Genomic DNA, 27,755 nt, shown 5'->3' on the forward strand with positions numbered 1-27,755 from the left:
ATGTCTCCTGACGACCGCGGGGCAGGACTGAGGTATGACAGCAGCCCCTCCGGGTGTGTTCAGTTGCACAGACTAGAACAGACTGGCTTGTTTCTGTCTCTTTGCTGCCTTTTGACAACAGTTACAAAGCTATAGTAGATGGGATGCAATCCTTTTTCATTGTTTGTGTTTATAATAACGTTCAGTCGTAAGTCATTTGTAAGCCTTTAGTTAATGATGAACTAACCGTTTACAAAACATGAATATACATTTGTAGATGATTAATAAATCTTATGTTAACATATGACAAATGTGTTGTAAGTCATCTATAAACTTTTAGTAAATGAAGTGTTCCTCACCTGTTGTAAATGATGTGTAAATAATTTACAATGAATTTACAAGGCTTTCTGCATCCCCTAATCTAAAGTGTAAACCAGTCATCACACATACATGTGTTACATACAAGGGGGTAGTAGCTCTGTTTGTCAAAATTGAAGCCAATGCAGAAGTGTCCTCTTTGCCTGCAGGGGGCGACCCATTGGTTTGTGGACTTCTGTTTTGAAGCCTCAAGTATGGCCTCATCAGTAAACACTTTCCTAATGTGTTTATGGTCTCAATAGTAGTTGACTATGTTGTAGTTGCAGACTATGTTTTGGGGCGTGATTGACATGTCGCTTGTCCACTGATCACACAGCTCGCCGATCACGAACCAATAGCAGGCCGTGCTCTGTGGGAAACCCCTGGACTTGTGTCAAGATCCAAGATGGCAATGGCCAAAATGTCATACGTGAGGCATAAAAAAACAGAAGTCAACAGACCAATGGGTCGCTCCCTGCAGGCCATTCGAAAGAATGCAGGTTTAAGTGCACTGCTGCATTGGCTTCAATTTTGACAGAGCTACCCCCTGTATGTTACACATTTATGTGTGATGAATGGTTTACACTTTAGATTAGGGGATGCAGAAAGCCTTGTAAATTAATTGTAAATGATTTACACATCATTTATAACAGGTGAGGAACACTTCATTTACTAAAAGTTTATAGATGACTTACAACGATATATTAACATACTGTAGAATGTATTAATCATCTACAAATGCATATTCGTGTTTTGTAAGTGATTAGTTCATCATTAACTAAAGGCTTATAAATGACTTGGGACTGAACGTTATTATAAAGTGTTACCCAGTTGTCTGATCATCAGCGATTGACCATCTACTCACATTTTTCTTATCCCATCTGAAGAAGTTAGCTCACACATTTGACCAAAATGGTCAAATTTCTGGTTTGATTAACTCTCAGCGTCAACCACAACATGGCATGAGTCTTCTTGGAAAGCAGTACTTTACTTTACTTTACTTTATTTGGACAGGACAATGCACATTAATAAAACAGTTAAACACGTACAGAATCATCCATATGTGACAACGGTAAAAGTGCCGGGGTTAGCCAAAGCTAATTTTCACCCGCAGTCCTCGGAACATAAACAACTAAAAACTACAGGATAAATACAGAATACGGAAATAAAAAACAATATAATAAAAATGCACAAGGGGTAACAAAGAACATACACAAGGGATAACAATACATACACAGAATAAAAGCAATACACACAAACACATGAGATAATAAAATGTAAAAAAAATAAAATGTCCAAGAGAAGGCTATTAATTATGGGTGCACTGAGTACACATCTCAACACATATGTGTACACACATATGTGTGTACACATATGAGTACACATCTCAACACATATGTGTGTACACATATGAGTACACATCTCAACACATATGTGTGTACACATATGAGTACACATCTCAACACATAGGTGTGTACACATATGAGTACACATCTCAACACATATGTGTGTACACATATGAGTACACATCTCAACACATATGTGTGTACACATGAGTACACATCTCAATTTGCATAAATAACATTGTCAGCTAGGACATTCATTTCTTACTTTACTGATATCAGCTGTCCGTCACTGTGAAGGCAATCTGGGCACCCAGAGTCTATCAGTCTGAAGACTAATAAAACTCTAATAACCCAGAGTCTATCAGTCTGAAGACTAATAAGACTCTAATAACCCAGAGTCTATCAGTCTGAAGACTAATAAGACTCTAATAACCCAGAGTCTATCAGTCTGAAGACTAATAAGACTCTAAGAACCCAGAGTCTCTCAGTCTGAAGACTAATAAGACTCTAAGAACCCAGAGTCTATCAGTCTGAAGACTAATAAGACTCTAATAACCCAGAGTCTATCAGTCTGAAGACTAATAAGACTCTAATAACCCAGAGTCTATCAGTCTGAAGACTAATAAGACTCTAATAACCCAGAGTCTATCAGTCTGAAGACTAATAAAACTCTAATAACCCAGAGTCTATCAGTCTGAAGACTAATAAGACTCTAATAACCCAGAGTCTATCAGTCTGAAGACTAATAAAACTCTAATAACCCAGAGTCTATCAGTCTGAAGACTAATAAGACTCTAATAACCCAGAGTCTATCAGTCTGAAGACTAATAAAACTCTAATAACCCAGAGTCTATCAGTCTGAAGACTAATAAGACTCTAATAACCCAGAGTCTATCAGTCTGAAGACTAATAAAACTCTAATAACCCAGAGTCTATCAGTCTGAAGACTAATAAGACTCTAATAACCCAGAGTCTATCAGTCTGAAGACTAATAAAACTCTAATAACCCAGAGTCTATCAGTCTGAAGACTAATAAGTCTTCAGTCTTCATAAGAAACATTCAACTCCCACTCCGTTCAACTCCCACTCCGTTCAACTCCCACTCCGTTCAACTCCCACTCCATTCAACTCCCACTCCATTCAACTCCCACTCCATTCCCGCGTCAATCGGACTGTAAAAAATGACCACGGCGCACGGAAGCAGAAGTCTCGATGCGGACGTCCGCTCTACAATGGAAACCCCGAAATATCGTCCGTCTCTCCCAGAGTCTTATTAGTCGTCAGACTGATAGACTCTGGGTTCTTAGAGTCTTATTACCGGTAGTCGTCAGACTGATAGACTCTGGGTTCTTAGAGTCTTATTAGTCGTCAGACTGATATACTCTGTGTTCTTAGAGTCTTATTAATCGTCCGACTGATAGACTCTGGGTTCTCAGGGTCTTATTAGTCATCAGACTGATATACTCTGTGTTCTTAGAGTCTTATTAGTCGTCAGACTGATAGACTCTGGGTTCTCAGAGTCTTATTAGTCGTCAGACTGATAGACTCTGGGTTCTCAGGGTCTTATTAGTCGTCATACTGATAGACTCTGGGTTCTTAGAGTCTTATTAGTCATCAGACTGATAGACTCTGGGTTCTTAGAGTCTTATTAGTCACCAGACTGATATACTCTGGGTTCTCAGATTTTTATTAGTCACCAGACTGATAGACTCTGGGTTCTCAGGGTCTTATTAGTCACCAGACTGATATACTCTGGGTTCTCAGATTTTTATTAGTCACCAGACTGATAGACTCTGGGTTCTCAGGGTCTTATTAGTCACCAGACTGATATACTCTGGGTTCTCAGATTTTTATTAGTCACCAGACTGATAGACTCTGGGTTCTCAGGGTCTTATTAGTCACCAGACTGATATACTCTGGGTTCTCAGATTTTTATTAGTCACCAGACTGATAGACTCTGGGTTCTCAGGGTCTTATTAGTCACCAGACTGATAGACTCTGGGTTCTCAGAGTCTTATTAGTCACCAGACTGATAGACTCTGGGTTCTTAGTCTTATTAGTCATCAGACTGATAGACTCTGGGTGGCCAGATTGCTGTGAAGCTGCTGCTGCATACACAGAACGTAAACAGGTATTAGCTGCATGGGAGTTCAGATTTCTGTATCATATTGACACAGCCAGGAGGATAAACATATTTACCGTCTCTCCAACCACATGTGAACAGCTTGGATGTTTTTGACGCCATTCCTTGCGTTGTTTGTCTCGCTCTATATTTAAAGCGCCGTCCGTCACTGGGCTTGTTAGAAGCTCAGACACGCTGCTCCCTGAGTTGTTTCAGAGATGAGTGAAACGCCATGGCTACATGTCCAGCAGCTGCTTGTATGGTAAGCCCCTCCCCCATGGCTGTCCAGCAGCTGCTTGTATGGTAAGCCCCTCCCCTTTCCTGCTGTAAACCAGCCCGTCAGCTTAGAACATTGAAGGACTGAAGTGTCCAGACTCCTGTGAAACATAACCGTCAGGTGGACGAGTTGAGGCACAGATGGATGGACAAGAGCGGTGGTCTACTGATCTGGAGTAATAACGTGATATGTTCTCTTAGTGGTATCTAAGATATGGCCCAAGTCTTATAGTGGCTAATAGTCAACATAAGACTCTTTGAGCACAGACCGCAGGACTGAGGCATTTCAGGCTTGGCCACCTATGTGTATTAGGTCAACAGTTCTAACAAGCCGTGCAAACGCTTCTGGATTAAACCGGACACCAAAAACGATCTAGGTGTAATTCATAGAAGATCCAGAGGCGGTAAGACAGAGAATCCACCCCAAAGTCAAATGTATCTTATTCACAGGGTAAACACTCTGTTTTAATTTGAAGAAAAATCTGAAAGAACTGTCCAAAGCATCTGACTTTGAACTCGGGAGCTTCTGAGATTCTGATAATGAGAAAGGAGATTATTTCCGCATTGGAACTTCCCTGATCTTTTCCCAAAGGGAAATAACGGCGGTGCCAAGAGGTTTACCCAGGCAGCATCTTTATAAACCACTGTCCCACATACCAGTTGACTTGGAGAAACCTTTTAGTCTGTTATCCGAGAATGTTTACAGCTCTCTCCCAGGAGAGGTGTGGTCTTTCGTGGAATGGAGAAACTCCTATCCTCACCGATTGCCTTGCGTTAATGCCGTCACCTGTTCGGTCCATCGAGTTTCCCTGGAAAGCCATCTCCTCGGGAAGCATGTGCCTGGAAGGCGAGAGGGGAGAGAGGGGAGCAGCGAGCTGACCTTTCGTCACGAGGGTTGTGATGTGAGACTGAGACCAGGCTGGGCGAGAGGGAGGGCCGGGTGTATGTTTGGGTGGAGTGAGAGGGAGGGCCGGGTGTATGTTTGGGTGGGGTGAGAGGGAGGGCCGGGTGTATGTTTGGGTGGGGTGAGAGGGAGGGCCGGGTGTATGTTTGGGTGGAGTGAGAGGGAGGGCTTAGGGTGTATGTTTGGGTGGGGTGAGAGGGAGGGCCGGGTGTATGTTTGGGTGGGGTGAGAGGGAGGGCCGGGTGTATGTTTGGGTGGTGTGAGAGGGAGGGCCGGGTGTATGTTTGGGTGGAGTGAGAGGGAGGGCTTAGGGTGTATGTTTGGGTGGGGTGAGAGGGAGGGCCGGGTGTATGTTTGGGTGGTGTGAGAGGGAGGGCCGGGTGTATGTTTGGGTGGGGTGAGAGGGAGGGCCGGGTGTATGTTTGGGTGGTGTGAGAGGGAGGGCCGGGTGTATGTTTGGGTGGTGTGAGAGGGAGGGCCGGGTGTATGTTTGGGTGGAGTGAGAGGGAGGGCCGGGTGTATGTTTGGGTGGTGTGAGAGGGAGGGCCGGGTGTATGTTTGGGTGGGGTGAGAGGGAGGGCTTAGGGTTAGGGGGGGGGGGGGGGGTGGTAGGTTTGTGGGTGAGTCTGGGGGAGGAAGGGTTACCGGTTCAGGGGGAAAGTATAGGGATGGAGCTTCGCCAAGCAGAGTGGGATGTCGGCCATCACCGATAATGATGGTGAACTTTGACTTTTGTTTAGTTTGTCTCATAGATTTTAATTGATATGATGTCATTCCCAATACAAATTGCCATTCTTGAATGGTCATTTTGCCAGTAGCTACACTTAGGCTGTGTTACTGTTCTGATGTAGCTACACTTAGGCTGTGTTACTGTTCTGATGTAGCTACACTTAGGCTGTGTTCACATGTAGCGACACTTAGGCTGTGTTACTGTTCACATGTAGCTACACTTAAGCTGTGTTGTGTGTTCACATGTAGCGACACTTAGGCTGTGTTCACATGTAGCGACACTTAGGCTGTGTTACTGTTCACATGTAGCTACACTTAGGCTGTGTTCACATGTAGCGACACTTAGGCTGTGTTCACATGTAGCTACACTTAGCCTGTGTTACTGTTCTGATGTAGCTACACTTAGGCTGTGTTCACATGTAGCTACACTTAGGCTGTGTTCACATGTAGCTACACTTAGGCTGTGTTACTGTTCTGATGTAGCTACACTTAGGCTGTGTTCACATGTAGCGACACTTAGGCTGTGTTACTGTTCACATGTAGCTACACTTAGGCTGTGTTCACATGTAGCGACACTTAGGCTGTGTTCACATGTAGCTACACTTAGGCTGTGTTACTGTTCACATGTAGCTACACTTAGGCTGTGTTCACATGTAGCTACACTTAGGCTAGGCTGTGTTCACATGTAGCGACACTTAGGCTGTGTTACTGTTCACATGTAGCTACACTTAGGCTGTGTTCACATGTAGCTACACTTAGGCTGTGTTCACATGCAGAATTGTAGCTACACTTAGGCTGTGTTCACATGTAAAATTGTAGCTACACTTAGGCTGTGTTCATATGTAAAATTGTAGCTACACTTAGGCTGTGTTCACATGCAGAATTGTAGCTACACTTAGGCTGTGTTCACATGTAGAATTGTAGCTACACTTAGGCTGTGTTCATATGTAAAATTGTAGCTACACTTAGGCTGTGTTCACATGCAGAATTGTAGCTACACTTAGGCTGTGTTCACATGTAGAATTGTAGCTACACTTAGGCTGTGTTCACATGTAGAATTGTAGCTACACTTAGGCTGTGTTCACATGTAAAATTGTAGCTACACTTAACTCATTGAGTGCCAATGACGACTTTAGTCGTCAATTGCTTTAGTAACGTTGAGTGCCAAAGACGACTAAAGTCGTCAATTGCGTTTTTTGACGGTGGGACGTGTATCAAAGCCAGATCCATCTCCTGTGAAAGTATGGTGGCTGTTGAATGTGTAAAAGCTATTTTAGGGACCCATTAGGTGGCGACAGTGCTCTCCAGATTAGAGAAAGGCCAGGAGAAAAGAGAGAAGAAGTCATGAGGAAACGGAAATCGCATCGATATGCATGAAGCATAACGTTAGCTGTGCCTGTGAACAGCAGTCAATCTGCTGACACCACAATTGAGCTCCTCCGTCTCCGCTGCAATAGCCCCTCCATATGATTTAGTTGCCGACACCAGCCTCTTTCTGAAAAGTTACATTATTCTCAGCTGGGAGCCGGGACAGGCTGTGAAAAAGCGGGGGGATGCAGCGCACTTTTCAGTGCAGACTAGAGATCGACCGATTAATCGGCCGGCCGATTAATTGGGGCCGATTATTGGCATTTTTAATTAATCGGCATCGGCCTGCAAAAAAAAAAAAAAAAAAAAATTGGCAGGCCAGGCCAGGCCAGGCAGTCCGCCACTGAATGTGAGTCTTCTCATGCACCCATGAGCCTACTGTAACGTTACGTTTCCTCAGTCACCACCATCTTCTGCAAACACACTTCTCCCATCAAATGACAGCAAATCTAAACAGTTACATTATTATTATTATTATTATTGTTAATGTATAGAACAGTGCATGAATGAGTTCTCTGACATACTGCTCTCTCGCTATAGCCTACCAGTCACTACTGAAATCTATACCGCATAACCCAATGTATTTTTCTATTTAATAAAAAGAATAATCAAAAACATGTTACTGTACTGGCTAAGATAACATCTTATATTAGATGTAGGCCTACAGTATAATGTTATATTAAATTTTCAATTTGCATGAATGGATAATGGAAATCTAGGCTACTAGATTTCTTTAAAAAAAAATACCAACAGAAGAATATTGCACATTTTTTGGGGGCGCTACCCACACGTTTAGCTGTGTGTTTCTCATTCCACGAATGCACAATCCTTACAAGTTGTACCCCGTTGTAAAGGTGACTAATCAGGCTTTCCAACTATATAAAATACAATACCAATTGGTATTATTAAAGGGGAGAAATAATCGAGCAAAATAACGTTTCCAAACTTTTTTTGAGGAGTTTATTTTAATCGTATTTTATCGAATGAAAAAAATAAAATAATCGGCATTATATATCGGCCATCGGCCGCCCTGCTCTCCAAAGATCGGCATCGGCATCGGCCATTGAAAAAGCAATATCGGTCGACCTCTAGTGCAGACGGAGCAAAAGCAGAGCGAGAGCAAACGCAGTGACACTGAGTCGCGCAGAGACACTCCCACGAAGGAGGAGGAGGAGGGGGGTGGGGCACGCAGGGCAGCGTACAACACACAACACCCACACAGCAGGCTCGATTGACAGAGACAGGCAAACAAGCTATCTGATGCCCACCAGCAGTAAATCAAGACCAGCAAGAAGGTGTAGGGTCTGCGCACGCAGGGGCCAGCGCTGCTGGTTGCAGCTAAAAAATATTATTTTGCCAAACAAAATTCCTTTGTTTTCACTGTTTTATTGAAGTAAATTATTTTTGAGGTGTCACATCAGAAAATATTACCTTCAGAGTCAGTCATGTGCTTGAAATGCTATATTTCACAAAAGGCTCAATATCTCAGCTTCTAGATGGAAACGCCAATTTTTTCTGTTTTTGACCTATCTTCTCCGGCTGATAACTAAAGAACGGAAAATGATATCAATAAACTTTTTTTTGCTGCTGATACAATAGAGTCTCATCGTTCTTTGTGCGTGTTCGGTGTTTACATAGTAATATCACACAATATTCTGTGGGCCTCGAGAAATCACTGAAAACGCTCTGAAACTCTGGCACTGGGAGTGTCCGTTCTCCAAAAGTGGCTGGCACTCAATGAGTTAAGCTGTGTTCACATGTAGAATTGTAGCTACACTTACGCTACGTTCACATAGGGCACCTACGCCTTGCCTTGCCTCAACCCACGCCTACGCCTGCAGACCTTGAGCTGGGCGTGAACCTATTACACGCTTTTGCGATCACACCGCACACCTTTGCACGCTGAACCAGTGTGTAGAGGTAAAAGCACTCGCCTACCACCAGGGGGCGTCTGGGTAGTGTAGAGGTAAAAGCACTTGCTTACCACCGCGGAGACCCGGCTTGGTCAAACGTTCCTACAGACACAATTGGCCGTGTCTGCGGGTGGGAAGCCGGTGGGGGTCTGAGTCCTGGTCGCTGCCTAGCGCCTCCTCTGGTCAGTCGGGGGGAACTGTTTGGGGGGAGGGGAACTGGGGGCAATGTGGTGTGATCCTCCACATGCGCTATGTCCTGCCGGTGAAACTCCTCACTGTCAGGTGAAAAGAAGCGGCTGGCGATGGCACATGTATCGGAGGAAGCATGGTGCTAGTCTACAACTCTCCCCAGATTGGCAGAGGGGGTGGAGCAATGAATGGAGCAGCAGTACCAAGTACAGTACAAGTTGGGGGGGGGGGGGGGGTATATGGTATTCCTATTCGCTGGTCAGGCAGTTGCTCTCATTCCAGAAGGTCTTCCTATTGGCTAGGGTTGTCTTAACGCTTATCTGACTGAGCCAACGGAAACCAACAACAAACATTGCTGAGGGTTGATTTGCCTTCGCTGATTGCATAGCTTAAAAGAAATGTAAACAGTGGTGGGGACAGAATGGGACACTTCACAAAGGAGACATGTCCCCAGTGTCCCTGTGTAAATGTCACCTATGCCAACAAAATAGACTTTAGATTTTGATTTAGCAATCATCTAAAAATACCCAGTGAGCAGGGTTGTGTACCTACCTTCTTTCCCACATAGTCCACATTGTTTATTTTGTACATGGTGCTATTGATAGCACTGGACCTATGGCAGCATGCAGATGAGATGTTGGCGCCCCCTTACTGTCAGTGTGAGACCAGCAGTTTGTAAACGCACTACTAACTTTCATCTTGACATTTCTCTCAACTTGCAGATTCTCTCAAACTCCCACCAGTTTCCCCTGCTGTTGTTGTTGTTTTTTACATTGAACTTATTTTACTTATATTTGTAACCCTACCCCTTTGAGCTTCCAAACAATCCTGTTCACTTGAATAGTGTAAAAATAATATCCATATCTCTCTCTATATATATATCATATTTATAATAATAATAATACATTTTGGTGGTTAGAAGAACTGTCTTTCTTGAAACTGTAATAAAGACAATCCTGAGCATTGTAACTGTGGGGAGGTTGATGCTGTCTCATTCATTTCAGTTCAAAGTTCAACTGGAGCTTGGTAATTGGTTAACGAGGCCGTACTGTCATTGTGACTCATTTTGAACTTGATTGATGATGCCTGTGTGTTTTGAACTTGACTGATGATGCCTGTGTGTTTTGAACCTGACTGATGATGCCTGTGTGTTTGTGTTCCTGCAGCTGGGAGATCATCGACTCAGGCCAGCAAAGCAGGTCTGGGATCAGCCCACAGCTCGGCGACTCCTTCAGACTTTTCCTGCAGGAGACGTCGTCTTTCAAACAGCAGAACCCTGGCAAGGTGAGGCAGAGACTTGACTGACCACTCCACACTGACTTGACTGACCACTCCACACTGACTTGACTGACCACTCCACACTGACTTGACTGACCACTCCACACTGACTTGACTGACCACTCCACACTGACTTGACTGACCACTCCACACTGACTTGACTGACCACTCCACACTGACTTGACTGACCACTCCACACTGACTTGACTGACCACTCCACAATGACTTGACTGACCACTCCACACTGACTTGACTGACCACTCCACACTGACTTGACTGACCACTCCACACTGACTTGACTGACCACTCCACACTGACTTGACTGACCACTCCACACTGACTGACTGAACTTTTCCCTCACTTACTGCATCATAACTGATCAGAGAAGTCATGTCTGGTTGTCTTGCCCTCTGAAGGTATTTGGGACATACAGATTTCATCGTAGACGGCGTTTTTGAGGTTTCGTGCATTCAGTTGATAGAGATGGTCAAATGATGTGCAATTGCATTTTCAGAATTTCATTTAGAGAAGGAGCCAGCACTCAGAGAATCCTTTTGAGGGTTTTTATTCCTGTTGCACCACAACGTACGCGTTTCAGCGTTAGCCTTCGTCAGCGTTGACGAAGGCTAACGCTGAAACGCGTACGTTGTGGTGCAACAGGAATAAAAACCCTCAAAAGGATTCTCTGAGTGCTGGCTCCTTCTCTATTGCTTCAAGAAACTATTGTGCCGTGCACCTAAGACTTTAAATTATCCGGTGAGTGTGCGGGCTGATAGCTCTCCAGCTATATATCTGCTTCAGAATTTAATTTAACCATTTGCACCAACGTATCAAATGTGCGGAAACATTGAGTGTTGAGGATAAGACGAAATCTGTATTCAATAAAACACATGGCCACTTCCAAAGCCAGGGGGTCATGTGAAAATCATTGATTCATGGATTGAGAAAAAGGCTGATTTGTACAGATTGCCTTGTTCTCCAATACAGAGCCAAAGTGAACATCACTTCCTGCTTCAGCACTGTACCAGCGATTTTCATCCGCCATTTATTTTCCCATAGACATTTCGTAAAATGCTTATAAAAATTGTTTTACTTCGTCAAACCAAACGGTTCAGATATATTTAGAAACAGGAGAGACCACATAATATTTCACTCCAAAACGTTAGATAATCGATTTAAAGAAAATATTTTTTCGGGTGTAGTTTTTTAACCTTTTGGTCAGAGTGAAATGTTCTATGGTCTCTCCCGATTCTAAATATAGCTGAACTGTTTAGTTTGACAAAGTCAAACTATTTTTATAAGCATTTTACGAAGTCCATAGGAAAATAAATGGCGGATGAAAATCTCTGGTCCAGTGCTGAAGCAGGAAGTAGGCGGTCACTTTGCCTCTCTATACAGTGACACTGGAGAAACACTACGGGCCCTATCTTCGTACGGCGCTATCGTTTGCGTGCCTCTTATTGCTATCTTCCCAGCGTCTAAGCTATCGTCTGCCTCCACCGTCCAGTTTTGCGCTGGGATGACGCAGGCGTAGGCGTGGCCCATGCGTGTCCATTGCCACTAGCCTATCATCTCGCACACTTGCCTCGCGCGAGTGTCATTTAGAGCTCTGGGGAAGATACTGTCGGTATGCTCCGAACGCAAAGAGAGGCTTGGGCGTTGCTCGTTCCAAAATAGGCATTCCAGCGCAATGTGTTAGAAAAAATCGGCTTGGGTGCTCTCAATTTTAACGCCAGGAAATAGCTGGTCTTAGCGCAAACGCAGACGTACGCCTGAGCGCAGACAGTCTCCACATCTCCGTGCAGTGCAGGAAATCCTTGCTTGGATCCATTTACGCACGGCATGGATGTCACTCTCCACGAGTCGCACCTGCACACACTCTTCTCTCCTCGGAAGGCCACATTGATTTTCAACTCTATAGCCTACATTGCAGACAAAACACACCTTGATTTAAAAATGAGAATTCGTTCGTCATGGTTTTATTAGGTTACATAATTCCCGACCATACAGGTTTGTGGTGCAGTGAGGTAACAGTAGATTGCTTTTGAGAAAGTTGTGACGGTGTTGTGCCAAGCTGCCTCTCCCCACCCTGGCCGGCCCAAAACACCCAGGGGACCGACCCGTAGTGTCCGGCCAGTACAGTAACCTATTTCCCTGCAATTGCACGCATGCAAGACCAGCTTCTCCACAGCGCGGATGGCGTGACCGCAGTCAATGGCTTAACCAGAGTGGACAATTCTGACATAGGCTATCGAAATTAACCTGACGCTGCCAGATGGACAGTATAGCTCCACATACATTTCACTAAACCAGTCGATCTGGGAATGCAGTAACCAGACCCGCTGACGGAGGCAGGCACTTTTTCCAAGCTACTTGGCAGGTGATTGGATGACCCATCTGTCTATCACCGCTGGTGGGTGTTAACTTCAACCAATCAGAACGCCGAAGGTGCCTGTGCCTGATCTCCGTGGTATTCATTGATTGAGTCCTCATGGTTGTAAAGTCACCTTCGAAGCATTTAGTTAGATTATAACGAACTAGTTGTGTGGCTTAACCTTCCCAAATGTTGAGGGTCGTTTTTTAGAATGTAATACATAGAATTGGGAACGTTACATTCAATTTCATTCAGACTGCCTGTCACTTCCGCGGCGGCAGCCATGTTGACGAGTGAAAAGAACTACAAAGACCATGTACCCACTACTTGCCCAGACGAGCCTGAGCCCGCCTAAGGCTGCCGCTGATTCGTCGGACCAGCATGGTTCGGCCAATCATCTTAACTGCCTGTGCATGACAAGATGGATTACGTCGAGAGAATCTCTTTTGATCTTGCGAGGTTATCCATCTTGCAAGCAAGGTTATATTGAAATAGGCTAGAAGTAAAATCTCACACATTCCTACCCGATTAAAGAAACAAATATTGTTTGATGTGTATGCCTATGTTATAGCCTATATGAACGAAACGTCTAATTACAGTAAGCGCACGCTTTGGGACAACACTGCGTAATTGCGCGGCGGCCCTCTCTCTCTTCCCTCTCTCGTTCCCCCCCCCCCCCCCTCTCTCTCTCACTCTGTCTCTTTCTCTCACCCTCTCTCTTTTCTCTCTCTCTCTCCCCCTCTCTCTTTTCTCTCTCTCTCTCTGTTTCTCTGCTTGCTCTCAGCACGAAGGAGGCTGGTGTGTGATGGCGGTGACGCTGTGGCTTTTAAGGGGAGTGATCTCACCTTGTGAATCCTATATGGGCATAAAAACGCCTATGGACGTTTGCGCCGAGATGCACCGAGATGACGTGAAGCCCAGCGGGCCGACACGCCCACAATTAGGGCTTTGCGCGGCGCTATTCGATCAGCGCAAAACGGGCGCTAACGCAAAATTACCGCCGTCGGGAAGATAGAGCCCTACATGTATATCCATCTCAGATTATTTTGTGTCATTTTCACTATTTCTTTTCTCTCCGTTCTAGTTTTGCCTGCTGGTTTGCAGTTTGTGCACCTTCTTTGCTGTCTTAGGACGCTACATTCCAGGGATTGTTATCTCTTATATTTTCGGTGAGTCGACTGAACAACTTCCATGAATACACCTTTTCATCGCAATGAGGGACAGTGATTTTGTTTGCTCCTAGCGAGCCACAAGTGGATAAAATTACATTTCACTTTGAGCTCCACAAATGAGAGACTTCGTAATATATCATCATCCAATCCTGCTGAATGATGGTTGCATGTGTTTGTTACCTGGTCCCTGAACAGCCACTTTTTTTTTTGTCCAAAGTTTTTTTATTCGTTTTCTGTATATCATACAAAATACAAAATACAGATTTAAATACACTTGACACTTTTAAACAAAAACCCATCCCACGAGAACCCCTAGCCTATTACACCACATACATCATGTCATACATCACAGTATATCAATACACAAAGACACATAAAAGAAAAAGAAAGAAAAGAAAAAAACACACAACAACAACAAAAACAGATTAATGAAAATAAATATGAGAAAGGGGGGGGGGGGGGGTAAATCTATACATTTGAAATGCTTGAAGCGTCCATTTTCTCTACCTGGTCCAGGACTGGCTGCCAGATGGTATAAAAGTCGAGAGCACAACCCCTTGTAGCGTATCGGATTTCTTCTAGGGTTAGATGATACATAAGATCTCTGACCCAGTGATTGAAAGTTGGAGGAAACTTGTTTTTCCATTTAAGGAGTACAAGTCTTCTAGCCAGAAGTGTACCAAACGCTATCATCTTTTTACTGCATTGGTTGAGGGAGAGATCACACGGGACCACACCAAAGATTGCAATTATGGCAAGAGGTTCAATGGATATTTCCAGTATATCAGACATTTTTTTAAATATGGACTGCCAAAAACCTACTAATTTTGGGCAAAGCCAAAACACATGTGATAAAGTGGCTGGGGTTGTTTGACAGCGATCACAATTAGGATCCATGTTTGGTGTAAATTTGGCCAATCTCGCCCTGGACCTGAACAGCCACTTTTAATGGAAAAACTCACAGCCAATAGTGACAAGCTTTGCTTTTGTTTTTGTTTTGTTGCCATGGGAACATCAGGGTTTTTCTTGCAGTTTCTTTTGGTCAGCAGCAGTGTAGTGTGAACAGTTAAATAATAAGGTGGCTGATGAACTGTGACCTTCAGTAGGCCCATCATAATCAGGCAAAGTTCACCCTATATCACCCAAAAATAAAAAGTCTGTCTTCATCTCCTCCCCATCATTAGATTAGATTAGATTAGATTCTTTAATGACCACACAGCCAGGCTGGTGGAATTTGTTTTCAGTACAGTTCATACGTAAGCATGTCCAACATCATGATACATACATACATAAACACAATAACAGTACACAATACAGTTATAGCAGCAGTGATATGGGGGTAGTTATATAGAGTTCAGTGTCCTTATAGCAGTGGGGAAGAAACTGTTTTTAAAACGGGTTGTCTTGGTGGGCAGAGACCTGTAGCGCCTCCCAGAGGGCAACAGCTGGAAGATGTGGTATGTTGGGTGAGTGGGGTCAGAAATGATTTTTTTAGCTCTATTTATTGTCCTTTGGCGGTGGAGTGATTCAAGTGACGGAAGGGGGGTGTGGATTATTTTGGAGGATTTATTGATGATTCTCTGTAGTTTGTTTTTGGAGTTGCCAGTTGAAACACAGGTGCAGTTAGCTCCTCCCCCTCATGCCAGTTGAAACACAGGTGAAGTTAGCTCCTCCCCCTCATGCCAGTTGAAACACAGGTGAAGTTAGCTCCTCCCTCGCATGCCAGTTGAAACACAGGTGGAGTTAGCTCCTCGTTCTCATGCCAGTTGAAACACAGGTGAAGTTAGCTCCTCCCCCTCATGCCAGTTGAAACACAGGTGAAGTTAGCTCCTCCCTCTCATGCCAGTTGAAACACAGGTGAAGTTAGCTGCTCCCCCTCATGCCAGTTGAAACACAGGTGAAGTTAGCTCCTCCCTCTCATGCCAGTTGAATCACAGGTGAAGTTAGCTCCTCCCCTCATGCCAGTTGAAACACAGGTGCAGTTAGCTCCTCCCTCTAATGCCAGTTGAAACACAGGTGAAGTTAGCTCCTCTCCATCATGGCAGTTGAAACACAGGTGAAGTTAGCTCCTCCCCTCATGCCATTTGAAACACAGGTGCAGTTAGCTCCTCCCTCTAATGCCAGTTGAAACACAGGTGAAGTTAGCTCCTCTCCATCATGGCAGTTTAAACACAGGTGGAGTTAGCTCCTCTCCATCATGCCAGTTGAAACACAGGTGAAGTTAGCTCCTCCCTCTCATGCCAGTTGAATCACAGGTGAAGTTAGCTCCTCCCCTCATGCCAGTTGAAACACAGGTGCAGTTAGCTCCTCCCTCTCATGCCAGTTGAAACACAGGTGAAGTTAGCTCCTCTCCATCATGCCAGTTGAAACACAGGTGAAGTTAGCTCCTCCCTCTCATGCCAGTTGAATCACAGGTGAAGTTAGCTCCTCCCCTCATGCCAGTTGAAACACAGGTGCAGTTAGCTCCTCCCTCTCATGCCAGTTGAAACACAGGTGGAGTTAGCTCCTCTCCATCATGCCAGTTGAAACACAGGTGAAGTTAGTCCATATAACACACAGGGAGGTTACAGCACAACTGCAGAGAAAACCACTCACCATCGACTTCAGTTATACTGTACTGAAGTCAATGGTGATGTATATTTTCAGAGAAGTAGAAATGTATGTTTCCCCCTTAGACCGTATCCATTTGATAATGATGATGCAGTCACTAAGATGCATGTTAGTGGTTTTTCTGGACACACATCTCATAGCATCTCGTGACCTTGCTCTGCAGTGCTGGGCATCTTCCTGTGGCCTCTGATCTCGTCTCCTGAGTTTGGCTTGTGGCTGGAGCCAGTTCTGCAGAAACTGGACTTCGGCATCCTGGAGTTCCTTCAGAAAATCAAAGAGAATCACGGTAAGCTATCAGCAATATGTGACATATGCAGGGCCGCTGCTGGCCATTTGGGTGCCCTAAGCGTAATTGTTTTGTGGTGCCCCCCCCCCGCAAAACTTTCAATAACTGTCAAACGAAAGACTGCAAAATCATTAATTATGAACGATACTAGTGTATCTCACATTTCATTACATGGGGCAAACAAACAATTGTTAGAATTACTGTACATGTCAGCAAACAAGTGATTGTTAAACTGTACATGCAAGCAGGGGCGGACTGGGATCATAATTCAGGCCGGGCACTAGATACCAAGCAGGCCAGGCCGATACAGGCCGACGTGCGTGCCGGCGTCCGAAGGGCGGCGGCGAAAAATTTGGGCTGTTTGAAGCCCAATTTGGGCCGTTTGAAGCCAGATTTGGGCTGTTTGAAGCCAGATTTGGACCGTCTGAAGCCCGATTTGGGTCGTTTGAAGCCAGATTTGGGCCGGTTGAAGCCAGATTTGGGCCGCTTGAAGCCCAATTTGGGCCGTTTGAAGCCCAATTTGGGCCGAGTCCAATTTTACAATGAGATGCACCCACTTTAACCCTGAATAAAGTAATAAAACCACTAGTAAACCAGTAGGCGGCGCCTGGCCTGCTGTTCAGTGAGTGGCCTGACTGAGGGCACCAAAAAAAAAAAAAAAAATTTTTGGTACCCTCAGTCACATGATGCCCTACGCAGTCTGCGTACTCTGCGTATAGGGTGCGGCGGCCCTGGACATATGAGATGTAGTATGTCTTCTTTGGTGCTAACTGTCATTGTTGTGGTGTTTTTTACGCACTGCACATCCCAAAGATCGCCTGTCAATCAGTGTGGGCGGAGCTTGTATTTTCTTTGGATGTAGTTTGAGTTTCTCTTCTCTCTGTTCAGACATGGGGCCATATTGTCCTACAGGCACTATCGCTTGCACACCAGTTTGCGCGCCTCTTTGCTATCTTCCCTGCCTCGTCGGCAGGATAGCAGTCCGCCTCGCGCAAGTGCCAATTTGCGTTCAGGTGTTGTGCCGAGTTTTGCACCCCCGCCGCCAAACACATCCCCACCTCACGGAAGCGTATTGTAATGATTTATACAGAAACGTAACTGTGCGGAACTCGGCACGGCACCGGGCGCAGGTGCAAATTGGAGGTGTGCCAAATCATCTGCGCACGGCGCAAACAGGATTTCCACCAGAATTATTCACAGGTGTGGCCTGGCAAAGCCTGGGCATTACCTCAATCAAACCAATCAGGTTTGCTCCTGACTGCTATCGGTTTGCGGACTGCTATCCTGCCGACGAGGCAGGGAAGATAGCATAAGAGGCGTGGAAACTGGTGTGCAATGGGGGGGCATGGTGGCTCAGTGGTAGAGCTGTCGCCTCACAGCTAGAAGGTCCTGGGTTCGATTCTCACCTGGGACGCTGTGAGCGCTGAAGGAATGCGTGCCCGACCCGTCCGCATGTCCTCGAGTGCCCACCGCCCGGGTGGGGTCGTCAAAAAGGGCCTTTCTGTGTGGAGTTTGCATGTTCTCCCCATGCCCCCTGGAGGTTTCCTTCATATAGGAACCCCTCACCAAAAGACATGCAATATCCTGGTTGCTAATGTGGTGCCTCCTCTGGTCATTAGGGGCGCCTGTTCGGAGGGAGGGGAACTGGTTGGAATAGCGTGAACCTCCCACGTGCTATGTCCTACCGGTGAAGCTTCCCCTGTCAGGTGAAAAGAAGCGGCTGGCTAACTGCCCATGTCTCGGAGGAAGCATGGAGCCAGTTTCGGCTCTCCCCAGATCGGCAGAGGGTGGAGCAGCAACCAGGATAAATAAATTAAAATTAGCACTAATGGGGAATAAAAATGGGGAAAAAATATAAAAAAAACAATCAGATTCCCGTCTCTCAGTCCTTTTAATATAGTTTGCTGTTTGTTGCCGACACACACAGACACACACACACACACACACACACACACACACACACACACACAGACAGAGAGGGGGAGAGAGAGCTGGCACAAAGCTGCTCCTGGATAGCAGGTTAATTTCACACAGAGCATCCTGAGAGATGTGTATTACCAGTAACTAGTAGCAATAATAACAATATACCAATGGCCAAATACTTACCCATACTAATGATAATAGCTACTACCCATATTAATACAGCAGTGCATCTTTGCACAAAGCTCCCATGTTTAAGGTACCTCCGTTTAAGGTAGATTTAGAACAGATAACAAATTGTGTGATTAATTTGCGATTAATCATGATTAACTATGGACAATCATGCGATTAATCGCGATTAAATATTTTAATCGATTGACAGCCCTAATATATATATATATATACTGTATATATATATATATATATATAAAATATATCAGTCCTGGCATGACACAGTCCTGGCATGACAAAGGCATTAAAGTGATAGGAGACTTGTTTGATGAAGAGAATATCGTAATGCCCTTTGATCTGGTCAGAAATAGATTCGGAGTCCCAAGAACAGATTTATTTGCTTATTTCCAGGCTCGACATTTTATTAATAGGGATGCTAAATTACCCCAGGATAAGAGCCTTCTTGGGCATATGGAAGAAGCTATCATCCACTGTGCATTGAACAAAGGCTTGATCTCGTATTTTTATGATGACTTTCTACACGACAATGTTCAGAATATAGATAAAGTGACAGCAAGATGGGAAAAGGATCTTCAAATTGAATATGACAAAGAGAGCTGGGAAGAAGCTATTAGAGCCATTAGAGTCATTGTATGTTTTTCTGTAATAGATTCAAGGAGATGCAATATCGAATATTACACAGACAACATAGAACACCTCAATTCCTGAATAAAATTGACCCGAACAGATCCCCCCTTTGTACCAAATGTAAAGTGGCAGTTGGAAGTTATAAACATTGTCTTTGAATGTCTGAAAATAGCCAGATTCTGGATGTGCATAACAAAGGAGCTGAGTTTAGAATGTGTTATTTGCTTAGATCCAGAGCAGTTTTTGTTGGGGCTCCCTCCCAAATCAGGGGTGCTAGATCTGCAAAGATCTAAGCTATTAAACAAACTTCTCTTCCTGGCAAGAAGATGTATTATTATTATTACGGTACTATTAAATTGGATCCAAGAAAAAACCCATCTGTGACGCAGTGGTACAGATACATCTTGAGAGTACTTCCTATGGAGAGACTCAGCGCCAGAATGAAAGATAATGAAAACAACTTTATGAAAACATGGCAGCCACTAATAGATTACCTGCACCAGGATCTACGCAATATACTCCAAAGAGGAAGTACGGCGGTAGAGTGGAGAGCTCCAGAAACCCTTTTACGTTTCACTTGAAATGGAAAGTTGCGTGTATGAAGAGAGGATGTGTGTGAAGGTAGTAGGGGTGGGGGAAAATATCGATTCACCTAAGTATCGCGATTTTTAATGGCACGATTTTTTGAATCGATCTTTTATTCCAGAATCGATAATCGCAAAAAAAAAAAAAAAAAAAAAAATTTTTTTTGGTGCTTGCAGTCAGGCCACTCACTGAACAGCAGGCCAGACGCCGCCTACTGGTTTACTAGTGGTTTTATTACTTTATTAGTTAGTCTGAAGTAATAATTACACTTCAGGGTTAAAGTGGGTGCATCTCATTGTAAAATTGGACTTCAAACGGCCCAAATCTGGCTTCAAGCGGCCCAAATTGGGCTTCAAACGGCCCAAATTTCACGTGCGTCGGCCCATATCGGCCTGGCCTGCTTGGTATCTAATGCCCGGCCTGAATTATGATCCCAGTCCGCCCCTGTTTTTAACTATATCGCCCAGCCCTACTCATGATATAATATAGTGTATGATTCAACTTTTCCCATGTTCTAATCTAGTGTAAAAAAGCAAACAAACTGAAAAAATAAACAAAAAAAAATAAACAAAAATCGCAATAAATCGTAATATCGAATCGCAATAATCGTAGAATCGCAATACTTAAGAATCGCAATATAAATCGAATCGGCACCCAAGAATCGTGATAGTATCGAATCAGGAGATAAGTGAATCGCCACAGCCCTAGTAGGTAGCCTACCAAGCAGTGGTGTTGTGTATGTGTGGAGGATATCCAAGACAAAAGTGTTGACCCCACCCCCCCCACTTTGTTGTCTTTTCTTTTTTTTACTGCCGTTTTGTTGTGTTTTGGGATGTATTTGTATTGGGATGTGTTTATGTTTTGTTGTGTTTTGGGATGTATTTGTATTGGGATGTGTTTATGTTTTGTTATGTTTTGGGATGTATTTGTATTGGGATGTGTTTATGTTTTTTGTGCTGTCTGTCTTTTACATGGGTTACTAATCATAGACTTACTAGTCTCATTTTGTTCTAAATGAATGATGATGTAATCTGTGAAAAATAATAAAAACTTCATTATATATATATATATATATATATATATATATTTATAATGAAGTTTGTATATATATTTATATTTATAAGTTTATATATATATTAGGGGTGTCACGATACACTCAGTTCACGATACGATACGATACACGATATTGGGTTCACGATAACGATACGATATTTTAACAATATTTTTTTGCGATCGATTTGTAAGTTGAGGGGGCATCCTCCACGCTAATTTGAGTAATTTCACCATTTTCATCCTCCGTGTCTGTAACGTCCCTCGTCCGTTCAAACAAAGCAATGAAAAGGAGAGCGAGCATGCAATCAGATGCAGATCAGTGCCACCATGTTCAGCTTCTTTTTCTCACGATATGAGATTTCATCTCAATGATACATATTGTCACGTTTTGATATCGCGATATATTGTGCGACGATATATTGTGACATCCCTAATATATATATATATATATGTAGTTTTTTTTATAATATGCTGTAAATCTCCCCATGCGTAATTTGGATAGGCCTATCTCACAACAACACCATCACATCATATACCTGTTAAATACATCTGTGATTTGATGTAATTTGGGTTCTTTTGTAGCCTGGTAAACCAGCCCGTCACGTGAACTCACATTTCATTACGTTCTGCGAGACGATCTGGCCCCAACTCTTCACCCAGTCCTTAGCAGGGGCGGGAGCAGGGGCGGGCGTAGTTGTGTTGACAGACAAACGCCTTCAGCCAATCAGCGTACCAAAACAAGTAACATCATCACAGGGCGCTGTTTAGTTCAGAGCCAGCAGCAGCATTACCAAGCTAGCGAAGTAGCGTTCATCACCAATGGTGCAAGTTGATAGATCAGACTTTTGCTAAATCCAGTCGGTAGAATAGCGAAAACGTCTTTTCTGCCCAGAAACTCTGCAAGCGCATACTCTTGCTCTTGTTTAATTGTTGTTGTTGTTGTTGTGAGTCTATTTCTGCAACAACTTCACTTATGGCTGTGTTTATGCTAACGTTCACGTTACTGCTAGTTACTTCGGAAGCCGCCATGTTTGCTACAGTGTCGGCCTACGTATTCACGTCATCAACTACGTCAGTCCGCCCCTGATTGGCCAACTTGCGCTGTCAATCACAGGGCACTGAGCGCAGTCGCTGATTGGCTCTTCCGCTTTGCAGCTTCTGCTTAACACCCTCCCAGGCCTTTGGGGCCAGACCGTCTCACAGAACGTAATGAAATGTGAGTTCACGTGACGGGCTGGTTTACCAGGCTGCTTTACCAGGCTGGTTTACCAGGCTGGTTTACCAGGCTGGTTCTTTTGTTGAGTGGAAAATAGAAGCGTTTTTGCAACGGGCAAACAGGGACATTTGATTGCCAATAATATTGCAGATCATCAGACCTGGCAAAGACCATCCTGCAACACTGTACAAGGAGGCAGGAAACAGGGGAGACAAAAGAAAAGAATGGAGGATAACATCCAAGAATGAGTGGACTCAATTAAAACTCAGTGAAACAGAGAAAGATGGAACAGATCGGCTGTGGTGCCCCAACGACCCTCCGGGTTATGTGATAGGTGAAGGTTAAGGTGAATATTGCAAGTAGGCTACAATGTCCAAGTTTTCTCAATTCGTTACCCAATTTGAGCAGCAGAATTTGTCGTCCTGGTGTTTGGCACGTCTGTGTAATGACCTATCCAAAAGGAATTCCCCTGCACAGCGCGGAGAATACTGGTGCGCCAAGCACAGCGAGGTATTTTTGCGCTAAGAGCTGGTTAAGAGCTGCTATTAGGTGCTCTTAAGATTGCGTGCACGCAAAGAATTTGCTGCATTCTGTCGATAGCAGAAAGCAAGCATTTTGCGGGGACACCCCTGGTGGGCATAGAGGTAATAGCGCGGCAGGGAGAATACGAATGCGCTTGTGCACGCCCCCAATTTGCATTGTGTGCGGCATTAAACGAGCACAAAACAAGCGCAAATCAAAATTATGGCTTTTGCGACGATGGGGCCCTTCTACCAAACAAACCAGAACATAAAACACATCACTTCCTTGTTAGGGTTGATGTTGAACTTGGCCTTCTCCATCAAATACTTGCTTCATTTGTGTATATCATACAGAACCAGACCTAAAGCTACCAAATCAAATGTATTAGATTCAGTATGGTACTAGATACCGGGGGTACGGTGGCGCAGTCGGTAGCGCTGTCGCCTCACAGCTAGAAGGTCCTGAGTTCGATTCTCGCCTGGGACGCTATGGGCGCTGAGGTTGTGTTCCCCCCCATATCCTCAGTGCCTACTGCCCAGGTGGGCTATCTCGTCGAAAGGGCCTTTCTGTGTGGAGTTTGCATGTTCTCCCCGTGCTCCCCAGGGGGTTCCTCCGTACATAACCCCCCCCCCCCCCCCCCCCTCCACCAAAAACATGCAGAAGATTGTCATCGTCATGCGACCAGTGACGACAACATCCGAAGTTGGCCCCGGGCGCTGGAAAGTTATTTGTCCGTCTACTAACTGTTTTTAAAACAAAACCAATAATAAAATCTCTGTTTTCTTCATTTCAGAGAAGAGACTGGCCCAGGCCCAGACTGAGAACGAGAGCATCGAGGCCGACCTCTCTTCCATGTTTCCTAAGGTTGGGAATCTCATCTCCCCTCTACCCTCAATTTAAATTCATCTGGAAGAAAACGTGAACGCTTTTAGCCCTATTCAGAACATGGGGTAGTGGTGCACTCTTGTGGCCGAAGTGAGCATTATAACAAAGGAAAATCAGCCTAAAATCAGATGATCCTAGCAAAAGCTTCCTCCCCATCTGTTCTTAAGTCATAAACACAGGAGAGAAAACAATTTAGATCAGACTTTTTCTCTCTCTCTCACATGTTTCTCAGGGCTTCTCTAGGTTTAACTCCACCAGTCAGAGTATTTCTGTCTCTCTCTGTATTTTAGAAAGTAACATCTAACCGTTAGATGTTGCTTTTAGATTCTAACATTTCAATCTGTTTTCCTGTAACAGCTGGACTCCACAGCCTGTAAGGAAATGTCTGTATCTGACACAGAGGTGTCTGACGTGACATGGACGGACAACGGCACATTCAACCTGTCAGAAGGACATACGCCTCAGACAGAGAACTCAGAGGGTAGGTGTGGCATCTCCATACCCTCCTACACCAACATCTCAGAGGGTAGGTGTGGCAGCTCCTTACCCTCCTACACCAACATGTAGGCTTGTGACAGGACATATGCCTCAGACAGTAGGTGTGCCAGCTCCTTACACTCCTACACCAACATCTCAGAAGGTAGATGTGCCAGCTCCATAGCCTCCTACACCAACATCTCGGAGGGTAGGTGTGACAGCTCCATACCCTCCTACACCAACATCTCGGAGGGTAGGTGTGACAGCTCCATACCCTCCTACACCAACATCTTAGACGGTAGGTGTGACAGCTCCATACCCTCCTACACCAAGATCTCAGAAGGTAGGTGTGACAGCTCCATACCCTCCTACACCAAGATCTCAGAAGGTAGGTGTGACAGCTCCATACCCTCCTACACCAACATCTTAGACGGTAGGTGTGACAGCTCCATACCCTCCTACACCAAGATCTCAGAAGGTAGGTGTGACAGCTCCATACCCTCCTACACCAACATCTCAGAGGGTAGGTGTGACAGCTCCATACCCTCCTACACCAACATCTCAGAAGGTAGGTGTGACAGCTCCATACCCTCCTACACCAACATCTCAGAGGGTAAGTGTGACAGCTCCATACCATCCTACACCAACATCTCAGAGGGTAGGTGTGACAGCTCCATACCCTCCTACACCAACATCTCAGAGGGTAGGTGTGACAGCTCCATACCCTCCTACACCAACATCTCAGAGGGTAGGTGTGCCAGCTCCATACCTGCCTACACCAACATCTCAGAGGGTAAGTGTGACAGCTCCATACCCTCCTACACCAACATCTCAGAGGGTAGGTGTGACAGCTCCATACCTGCCTACACCAACATCTCAGAGGGTAGGTGTGACAGCTCCATACCATCCTACACCAACATCTCAGAGGGTAGGTGTGACAGCTCCATACCTGCCTACACATGCTCACAATCACACATAAGTCTGAGTCCAACATGTAGGTTTGTGACAGGGAGCCTCAAACTAAGAAGCACACCTGATTGAGCAACTTGAGTTTGATGGGACAGCAACATACTGTACTAACACCACCAAGGGGGTTTGTTTTTAGTATTCTCAACATTATACATTTTCAACAATTTACCTACACGTTACTCTTTGCACATCACTCTTTTGCCCAATGGCCAACAATTATATCACATATAGATAATCTATTCTAGATTAATGTCCCATTTATACTGTTAGAAATGCTGTTTCAAATGCACTCAAGATATACTAAAAATGGATAACAATTTACACTCACATGCAGTCGTCCAATACTCACAAACACTCAAATACATTAGAGCAAAAAAGAAAGAATGAAACAAATGTTGGATAGTGAAGAAGACTAAAAAATGTTGTAAACCTGTACAAATATAGCACCAAAAATAAAGTTGAATCATCAAGTCATCCATAGATTTCAAATGTTGTTTTAATATGAATTTAAACTGTGCCATATTGTAAAGTGTTGTGCTTATTTTCGCACAATCAGCACTGCCTAAATCAAAGTACAAAATGACTCTACATCCACTTGTTTTTAATCACACTCAACCAAACACATGTTTACATTCAATGTCGAGGATATACAACAAATTCAACATCGCTGTTTCCACTGGTCTGTTTGTGCTGGTTCTGGATTGAGGTTTGAATCTTAACTTGCACGTCCTCTCTCCAACCTCCAAGACCTCGACAGAGAAGAAGCGTTTACCGGCGGCCTCCCAGAATTCCCCTCCCTTGACAACGGCATACTGACCAACGGAGACGATGATGACGACCTTAGCATCGGACTCCCCACGCCTCCGCCTAATCCACAGCAGCCAATTGAATCCAAGCGTACAGGTAGGGGTGGGCGATATGGCCCTAAAATAATATCACTATATTTCAGGGTATTTCTGCGACAACGATATTCTTGACGATATGAAAAAAATACTGAGAAATATGTCATTATTCATTTCAAGAAGATGCAATCGCAAACAAAAATAAGTGTTATAGTTTTACATCCGCGTAAATGTAAGTTTGCCTTCAAATATGCCTTTGAATATGACCGCAGTTTGTTCATATACGTATAGTTTGTTGTACATGCTCTTTTGTAACCAAACCAATTCCACACGGCTGAAGCCACTCCCCATTTTGGAATTAACTCCTCCCCCGTGGAGCCGCTTTCAGTCATGTTTGTTGTTGCTGTGCGTACGTCACACCTCACAGCTAGAAGGTCCTGGGTTCGATTCTCAACTGGGACGCTGTGAGCGCTGAAGGAGTGCGTGCCCGTCCGCATGTCCTCGAGTGCCCACCGCCCGGGTGGGGTCGTCAAAAGGGCCCTTCTGTGTGGAGTTTGCATGTTCTCCCCGTGCCCCCTGGGGGTTTCCTTCATATAGGAACCCCCTTCACCAAAACATGCAATATCCTGGTTGCTAATGTGGTGCCTTCTCTGGTCATTAGGGGCGCCTGTTCAGAGGGAGGGGAACTGGTTGGAATAGCGTGAACCTCCCACGCGCTATGTCCTACCGGTGAAGCTTCCCCTTTCAGGTGAAAAGAAGCGGCTGGCTAACTGCCCATGTCTCGGAGGAAGCATGGAGCCAGCCTCGGCTCTCCCCAGATTGTCAGAGGGTGGAGCAGCAACCAGGATAAATACATTAAATTATCACTAATGGGGGATAAAAATGGGATACAACAGCGGGGGGGGGGGGGGGAGAATATTGCCATTATCACGATATGAATTTTTGATGATATGATAATGAATGTAATGATATATCGATGACGATACAATATGGCACATCCCTACATACAGGTCCTTCGTACAAAGACCATCCCGCCAACAAGACCCTAGAATTGGTCAACCAGGTGGCGGGCGATGTCATCGCCGCCGCGGTCACGGCCGCCATCCAGGAGAGAATAGAAGCCGCCGTCGGCTTGGCGATGGCAAAGGAAGAGCCGGGAAGGTCGAGACTCCTGGAATTGGAGCTGGCCGAGGAGTCTGACAGCGAGGTGGAGGACTTTGAGCTCCTGGACCAGGCCGAGCTGGAGCAGCTGGAAGGGGAGCTGGGGCTGGGAGAGGAGGAGACCCAGGCCAAAGAGGAGGCTCAGGACAAGAGCAGCAAGCCGCCCTCCAGAGGATTCCTCTCCAAACTCCTCGGACGCCATTGATTCAGGAAGAGAACAGCAGGAGGAGACACAGGGGCGAGGGGAGGTGTGTTCATAGAGGACTGTTGAGGGTACAGTCAGACTCTGACTCCAGTCCGAGTCCTGGACACATTTTCAGGACTCGTGACCACTAACTAGTGAATCGACGTGGACTTGAGCACTGATGACTCGAACATTCAGGCATTGGGACTTGGAGTTAGA

The 27,755-nt window shown here is 44.9% G+C and overlaps 1 protein-coding gene across 1 annotated transcript; it reads left to right on the forward strand.

The window, feature by feature from the left end:
- On the forward strand, positions 1-27,755 carry LOC310792036 (reticulophagy regulator 1-like; the record flags this gene model as incomplete). The annotated part of the gene is made up of 8 exons (XM_083653718.1): positions 1-32; positions 10,350-10,467; positions 13,920-14,004; positions 16,781-16,903; positions 23,812-23,882; positions 24,261-24,384; positions 26,097-26,252; positions 27,202-27,755. The coding sequence occupies 8 exons, from the start codon at positions 1-3 to the stop codon at positions 27,555-27,557; spliced, it is 1,065 nt and encodes a 354-aa protein (XP_083509844.1). The 3' UTR covers positions 27,558-27,755.

The sequence above is a fragment of the Poromitra crassiceps genome (assembly GCF_964638095.1).
Source record: "Poromitra crassiceps genome assembly, chromosome: 17".
Classification (NCBI taxonomy): Eukaryota; Metazoa; Chordata; class Actinopteri; order Beryciformes; family Melamphaidae; genus Poromitra; species Poromitra crassiceps.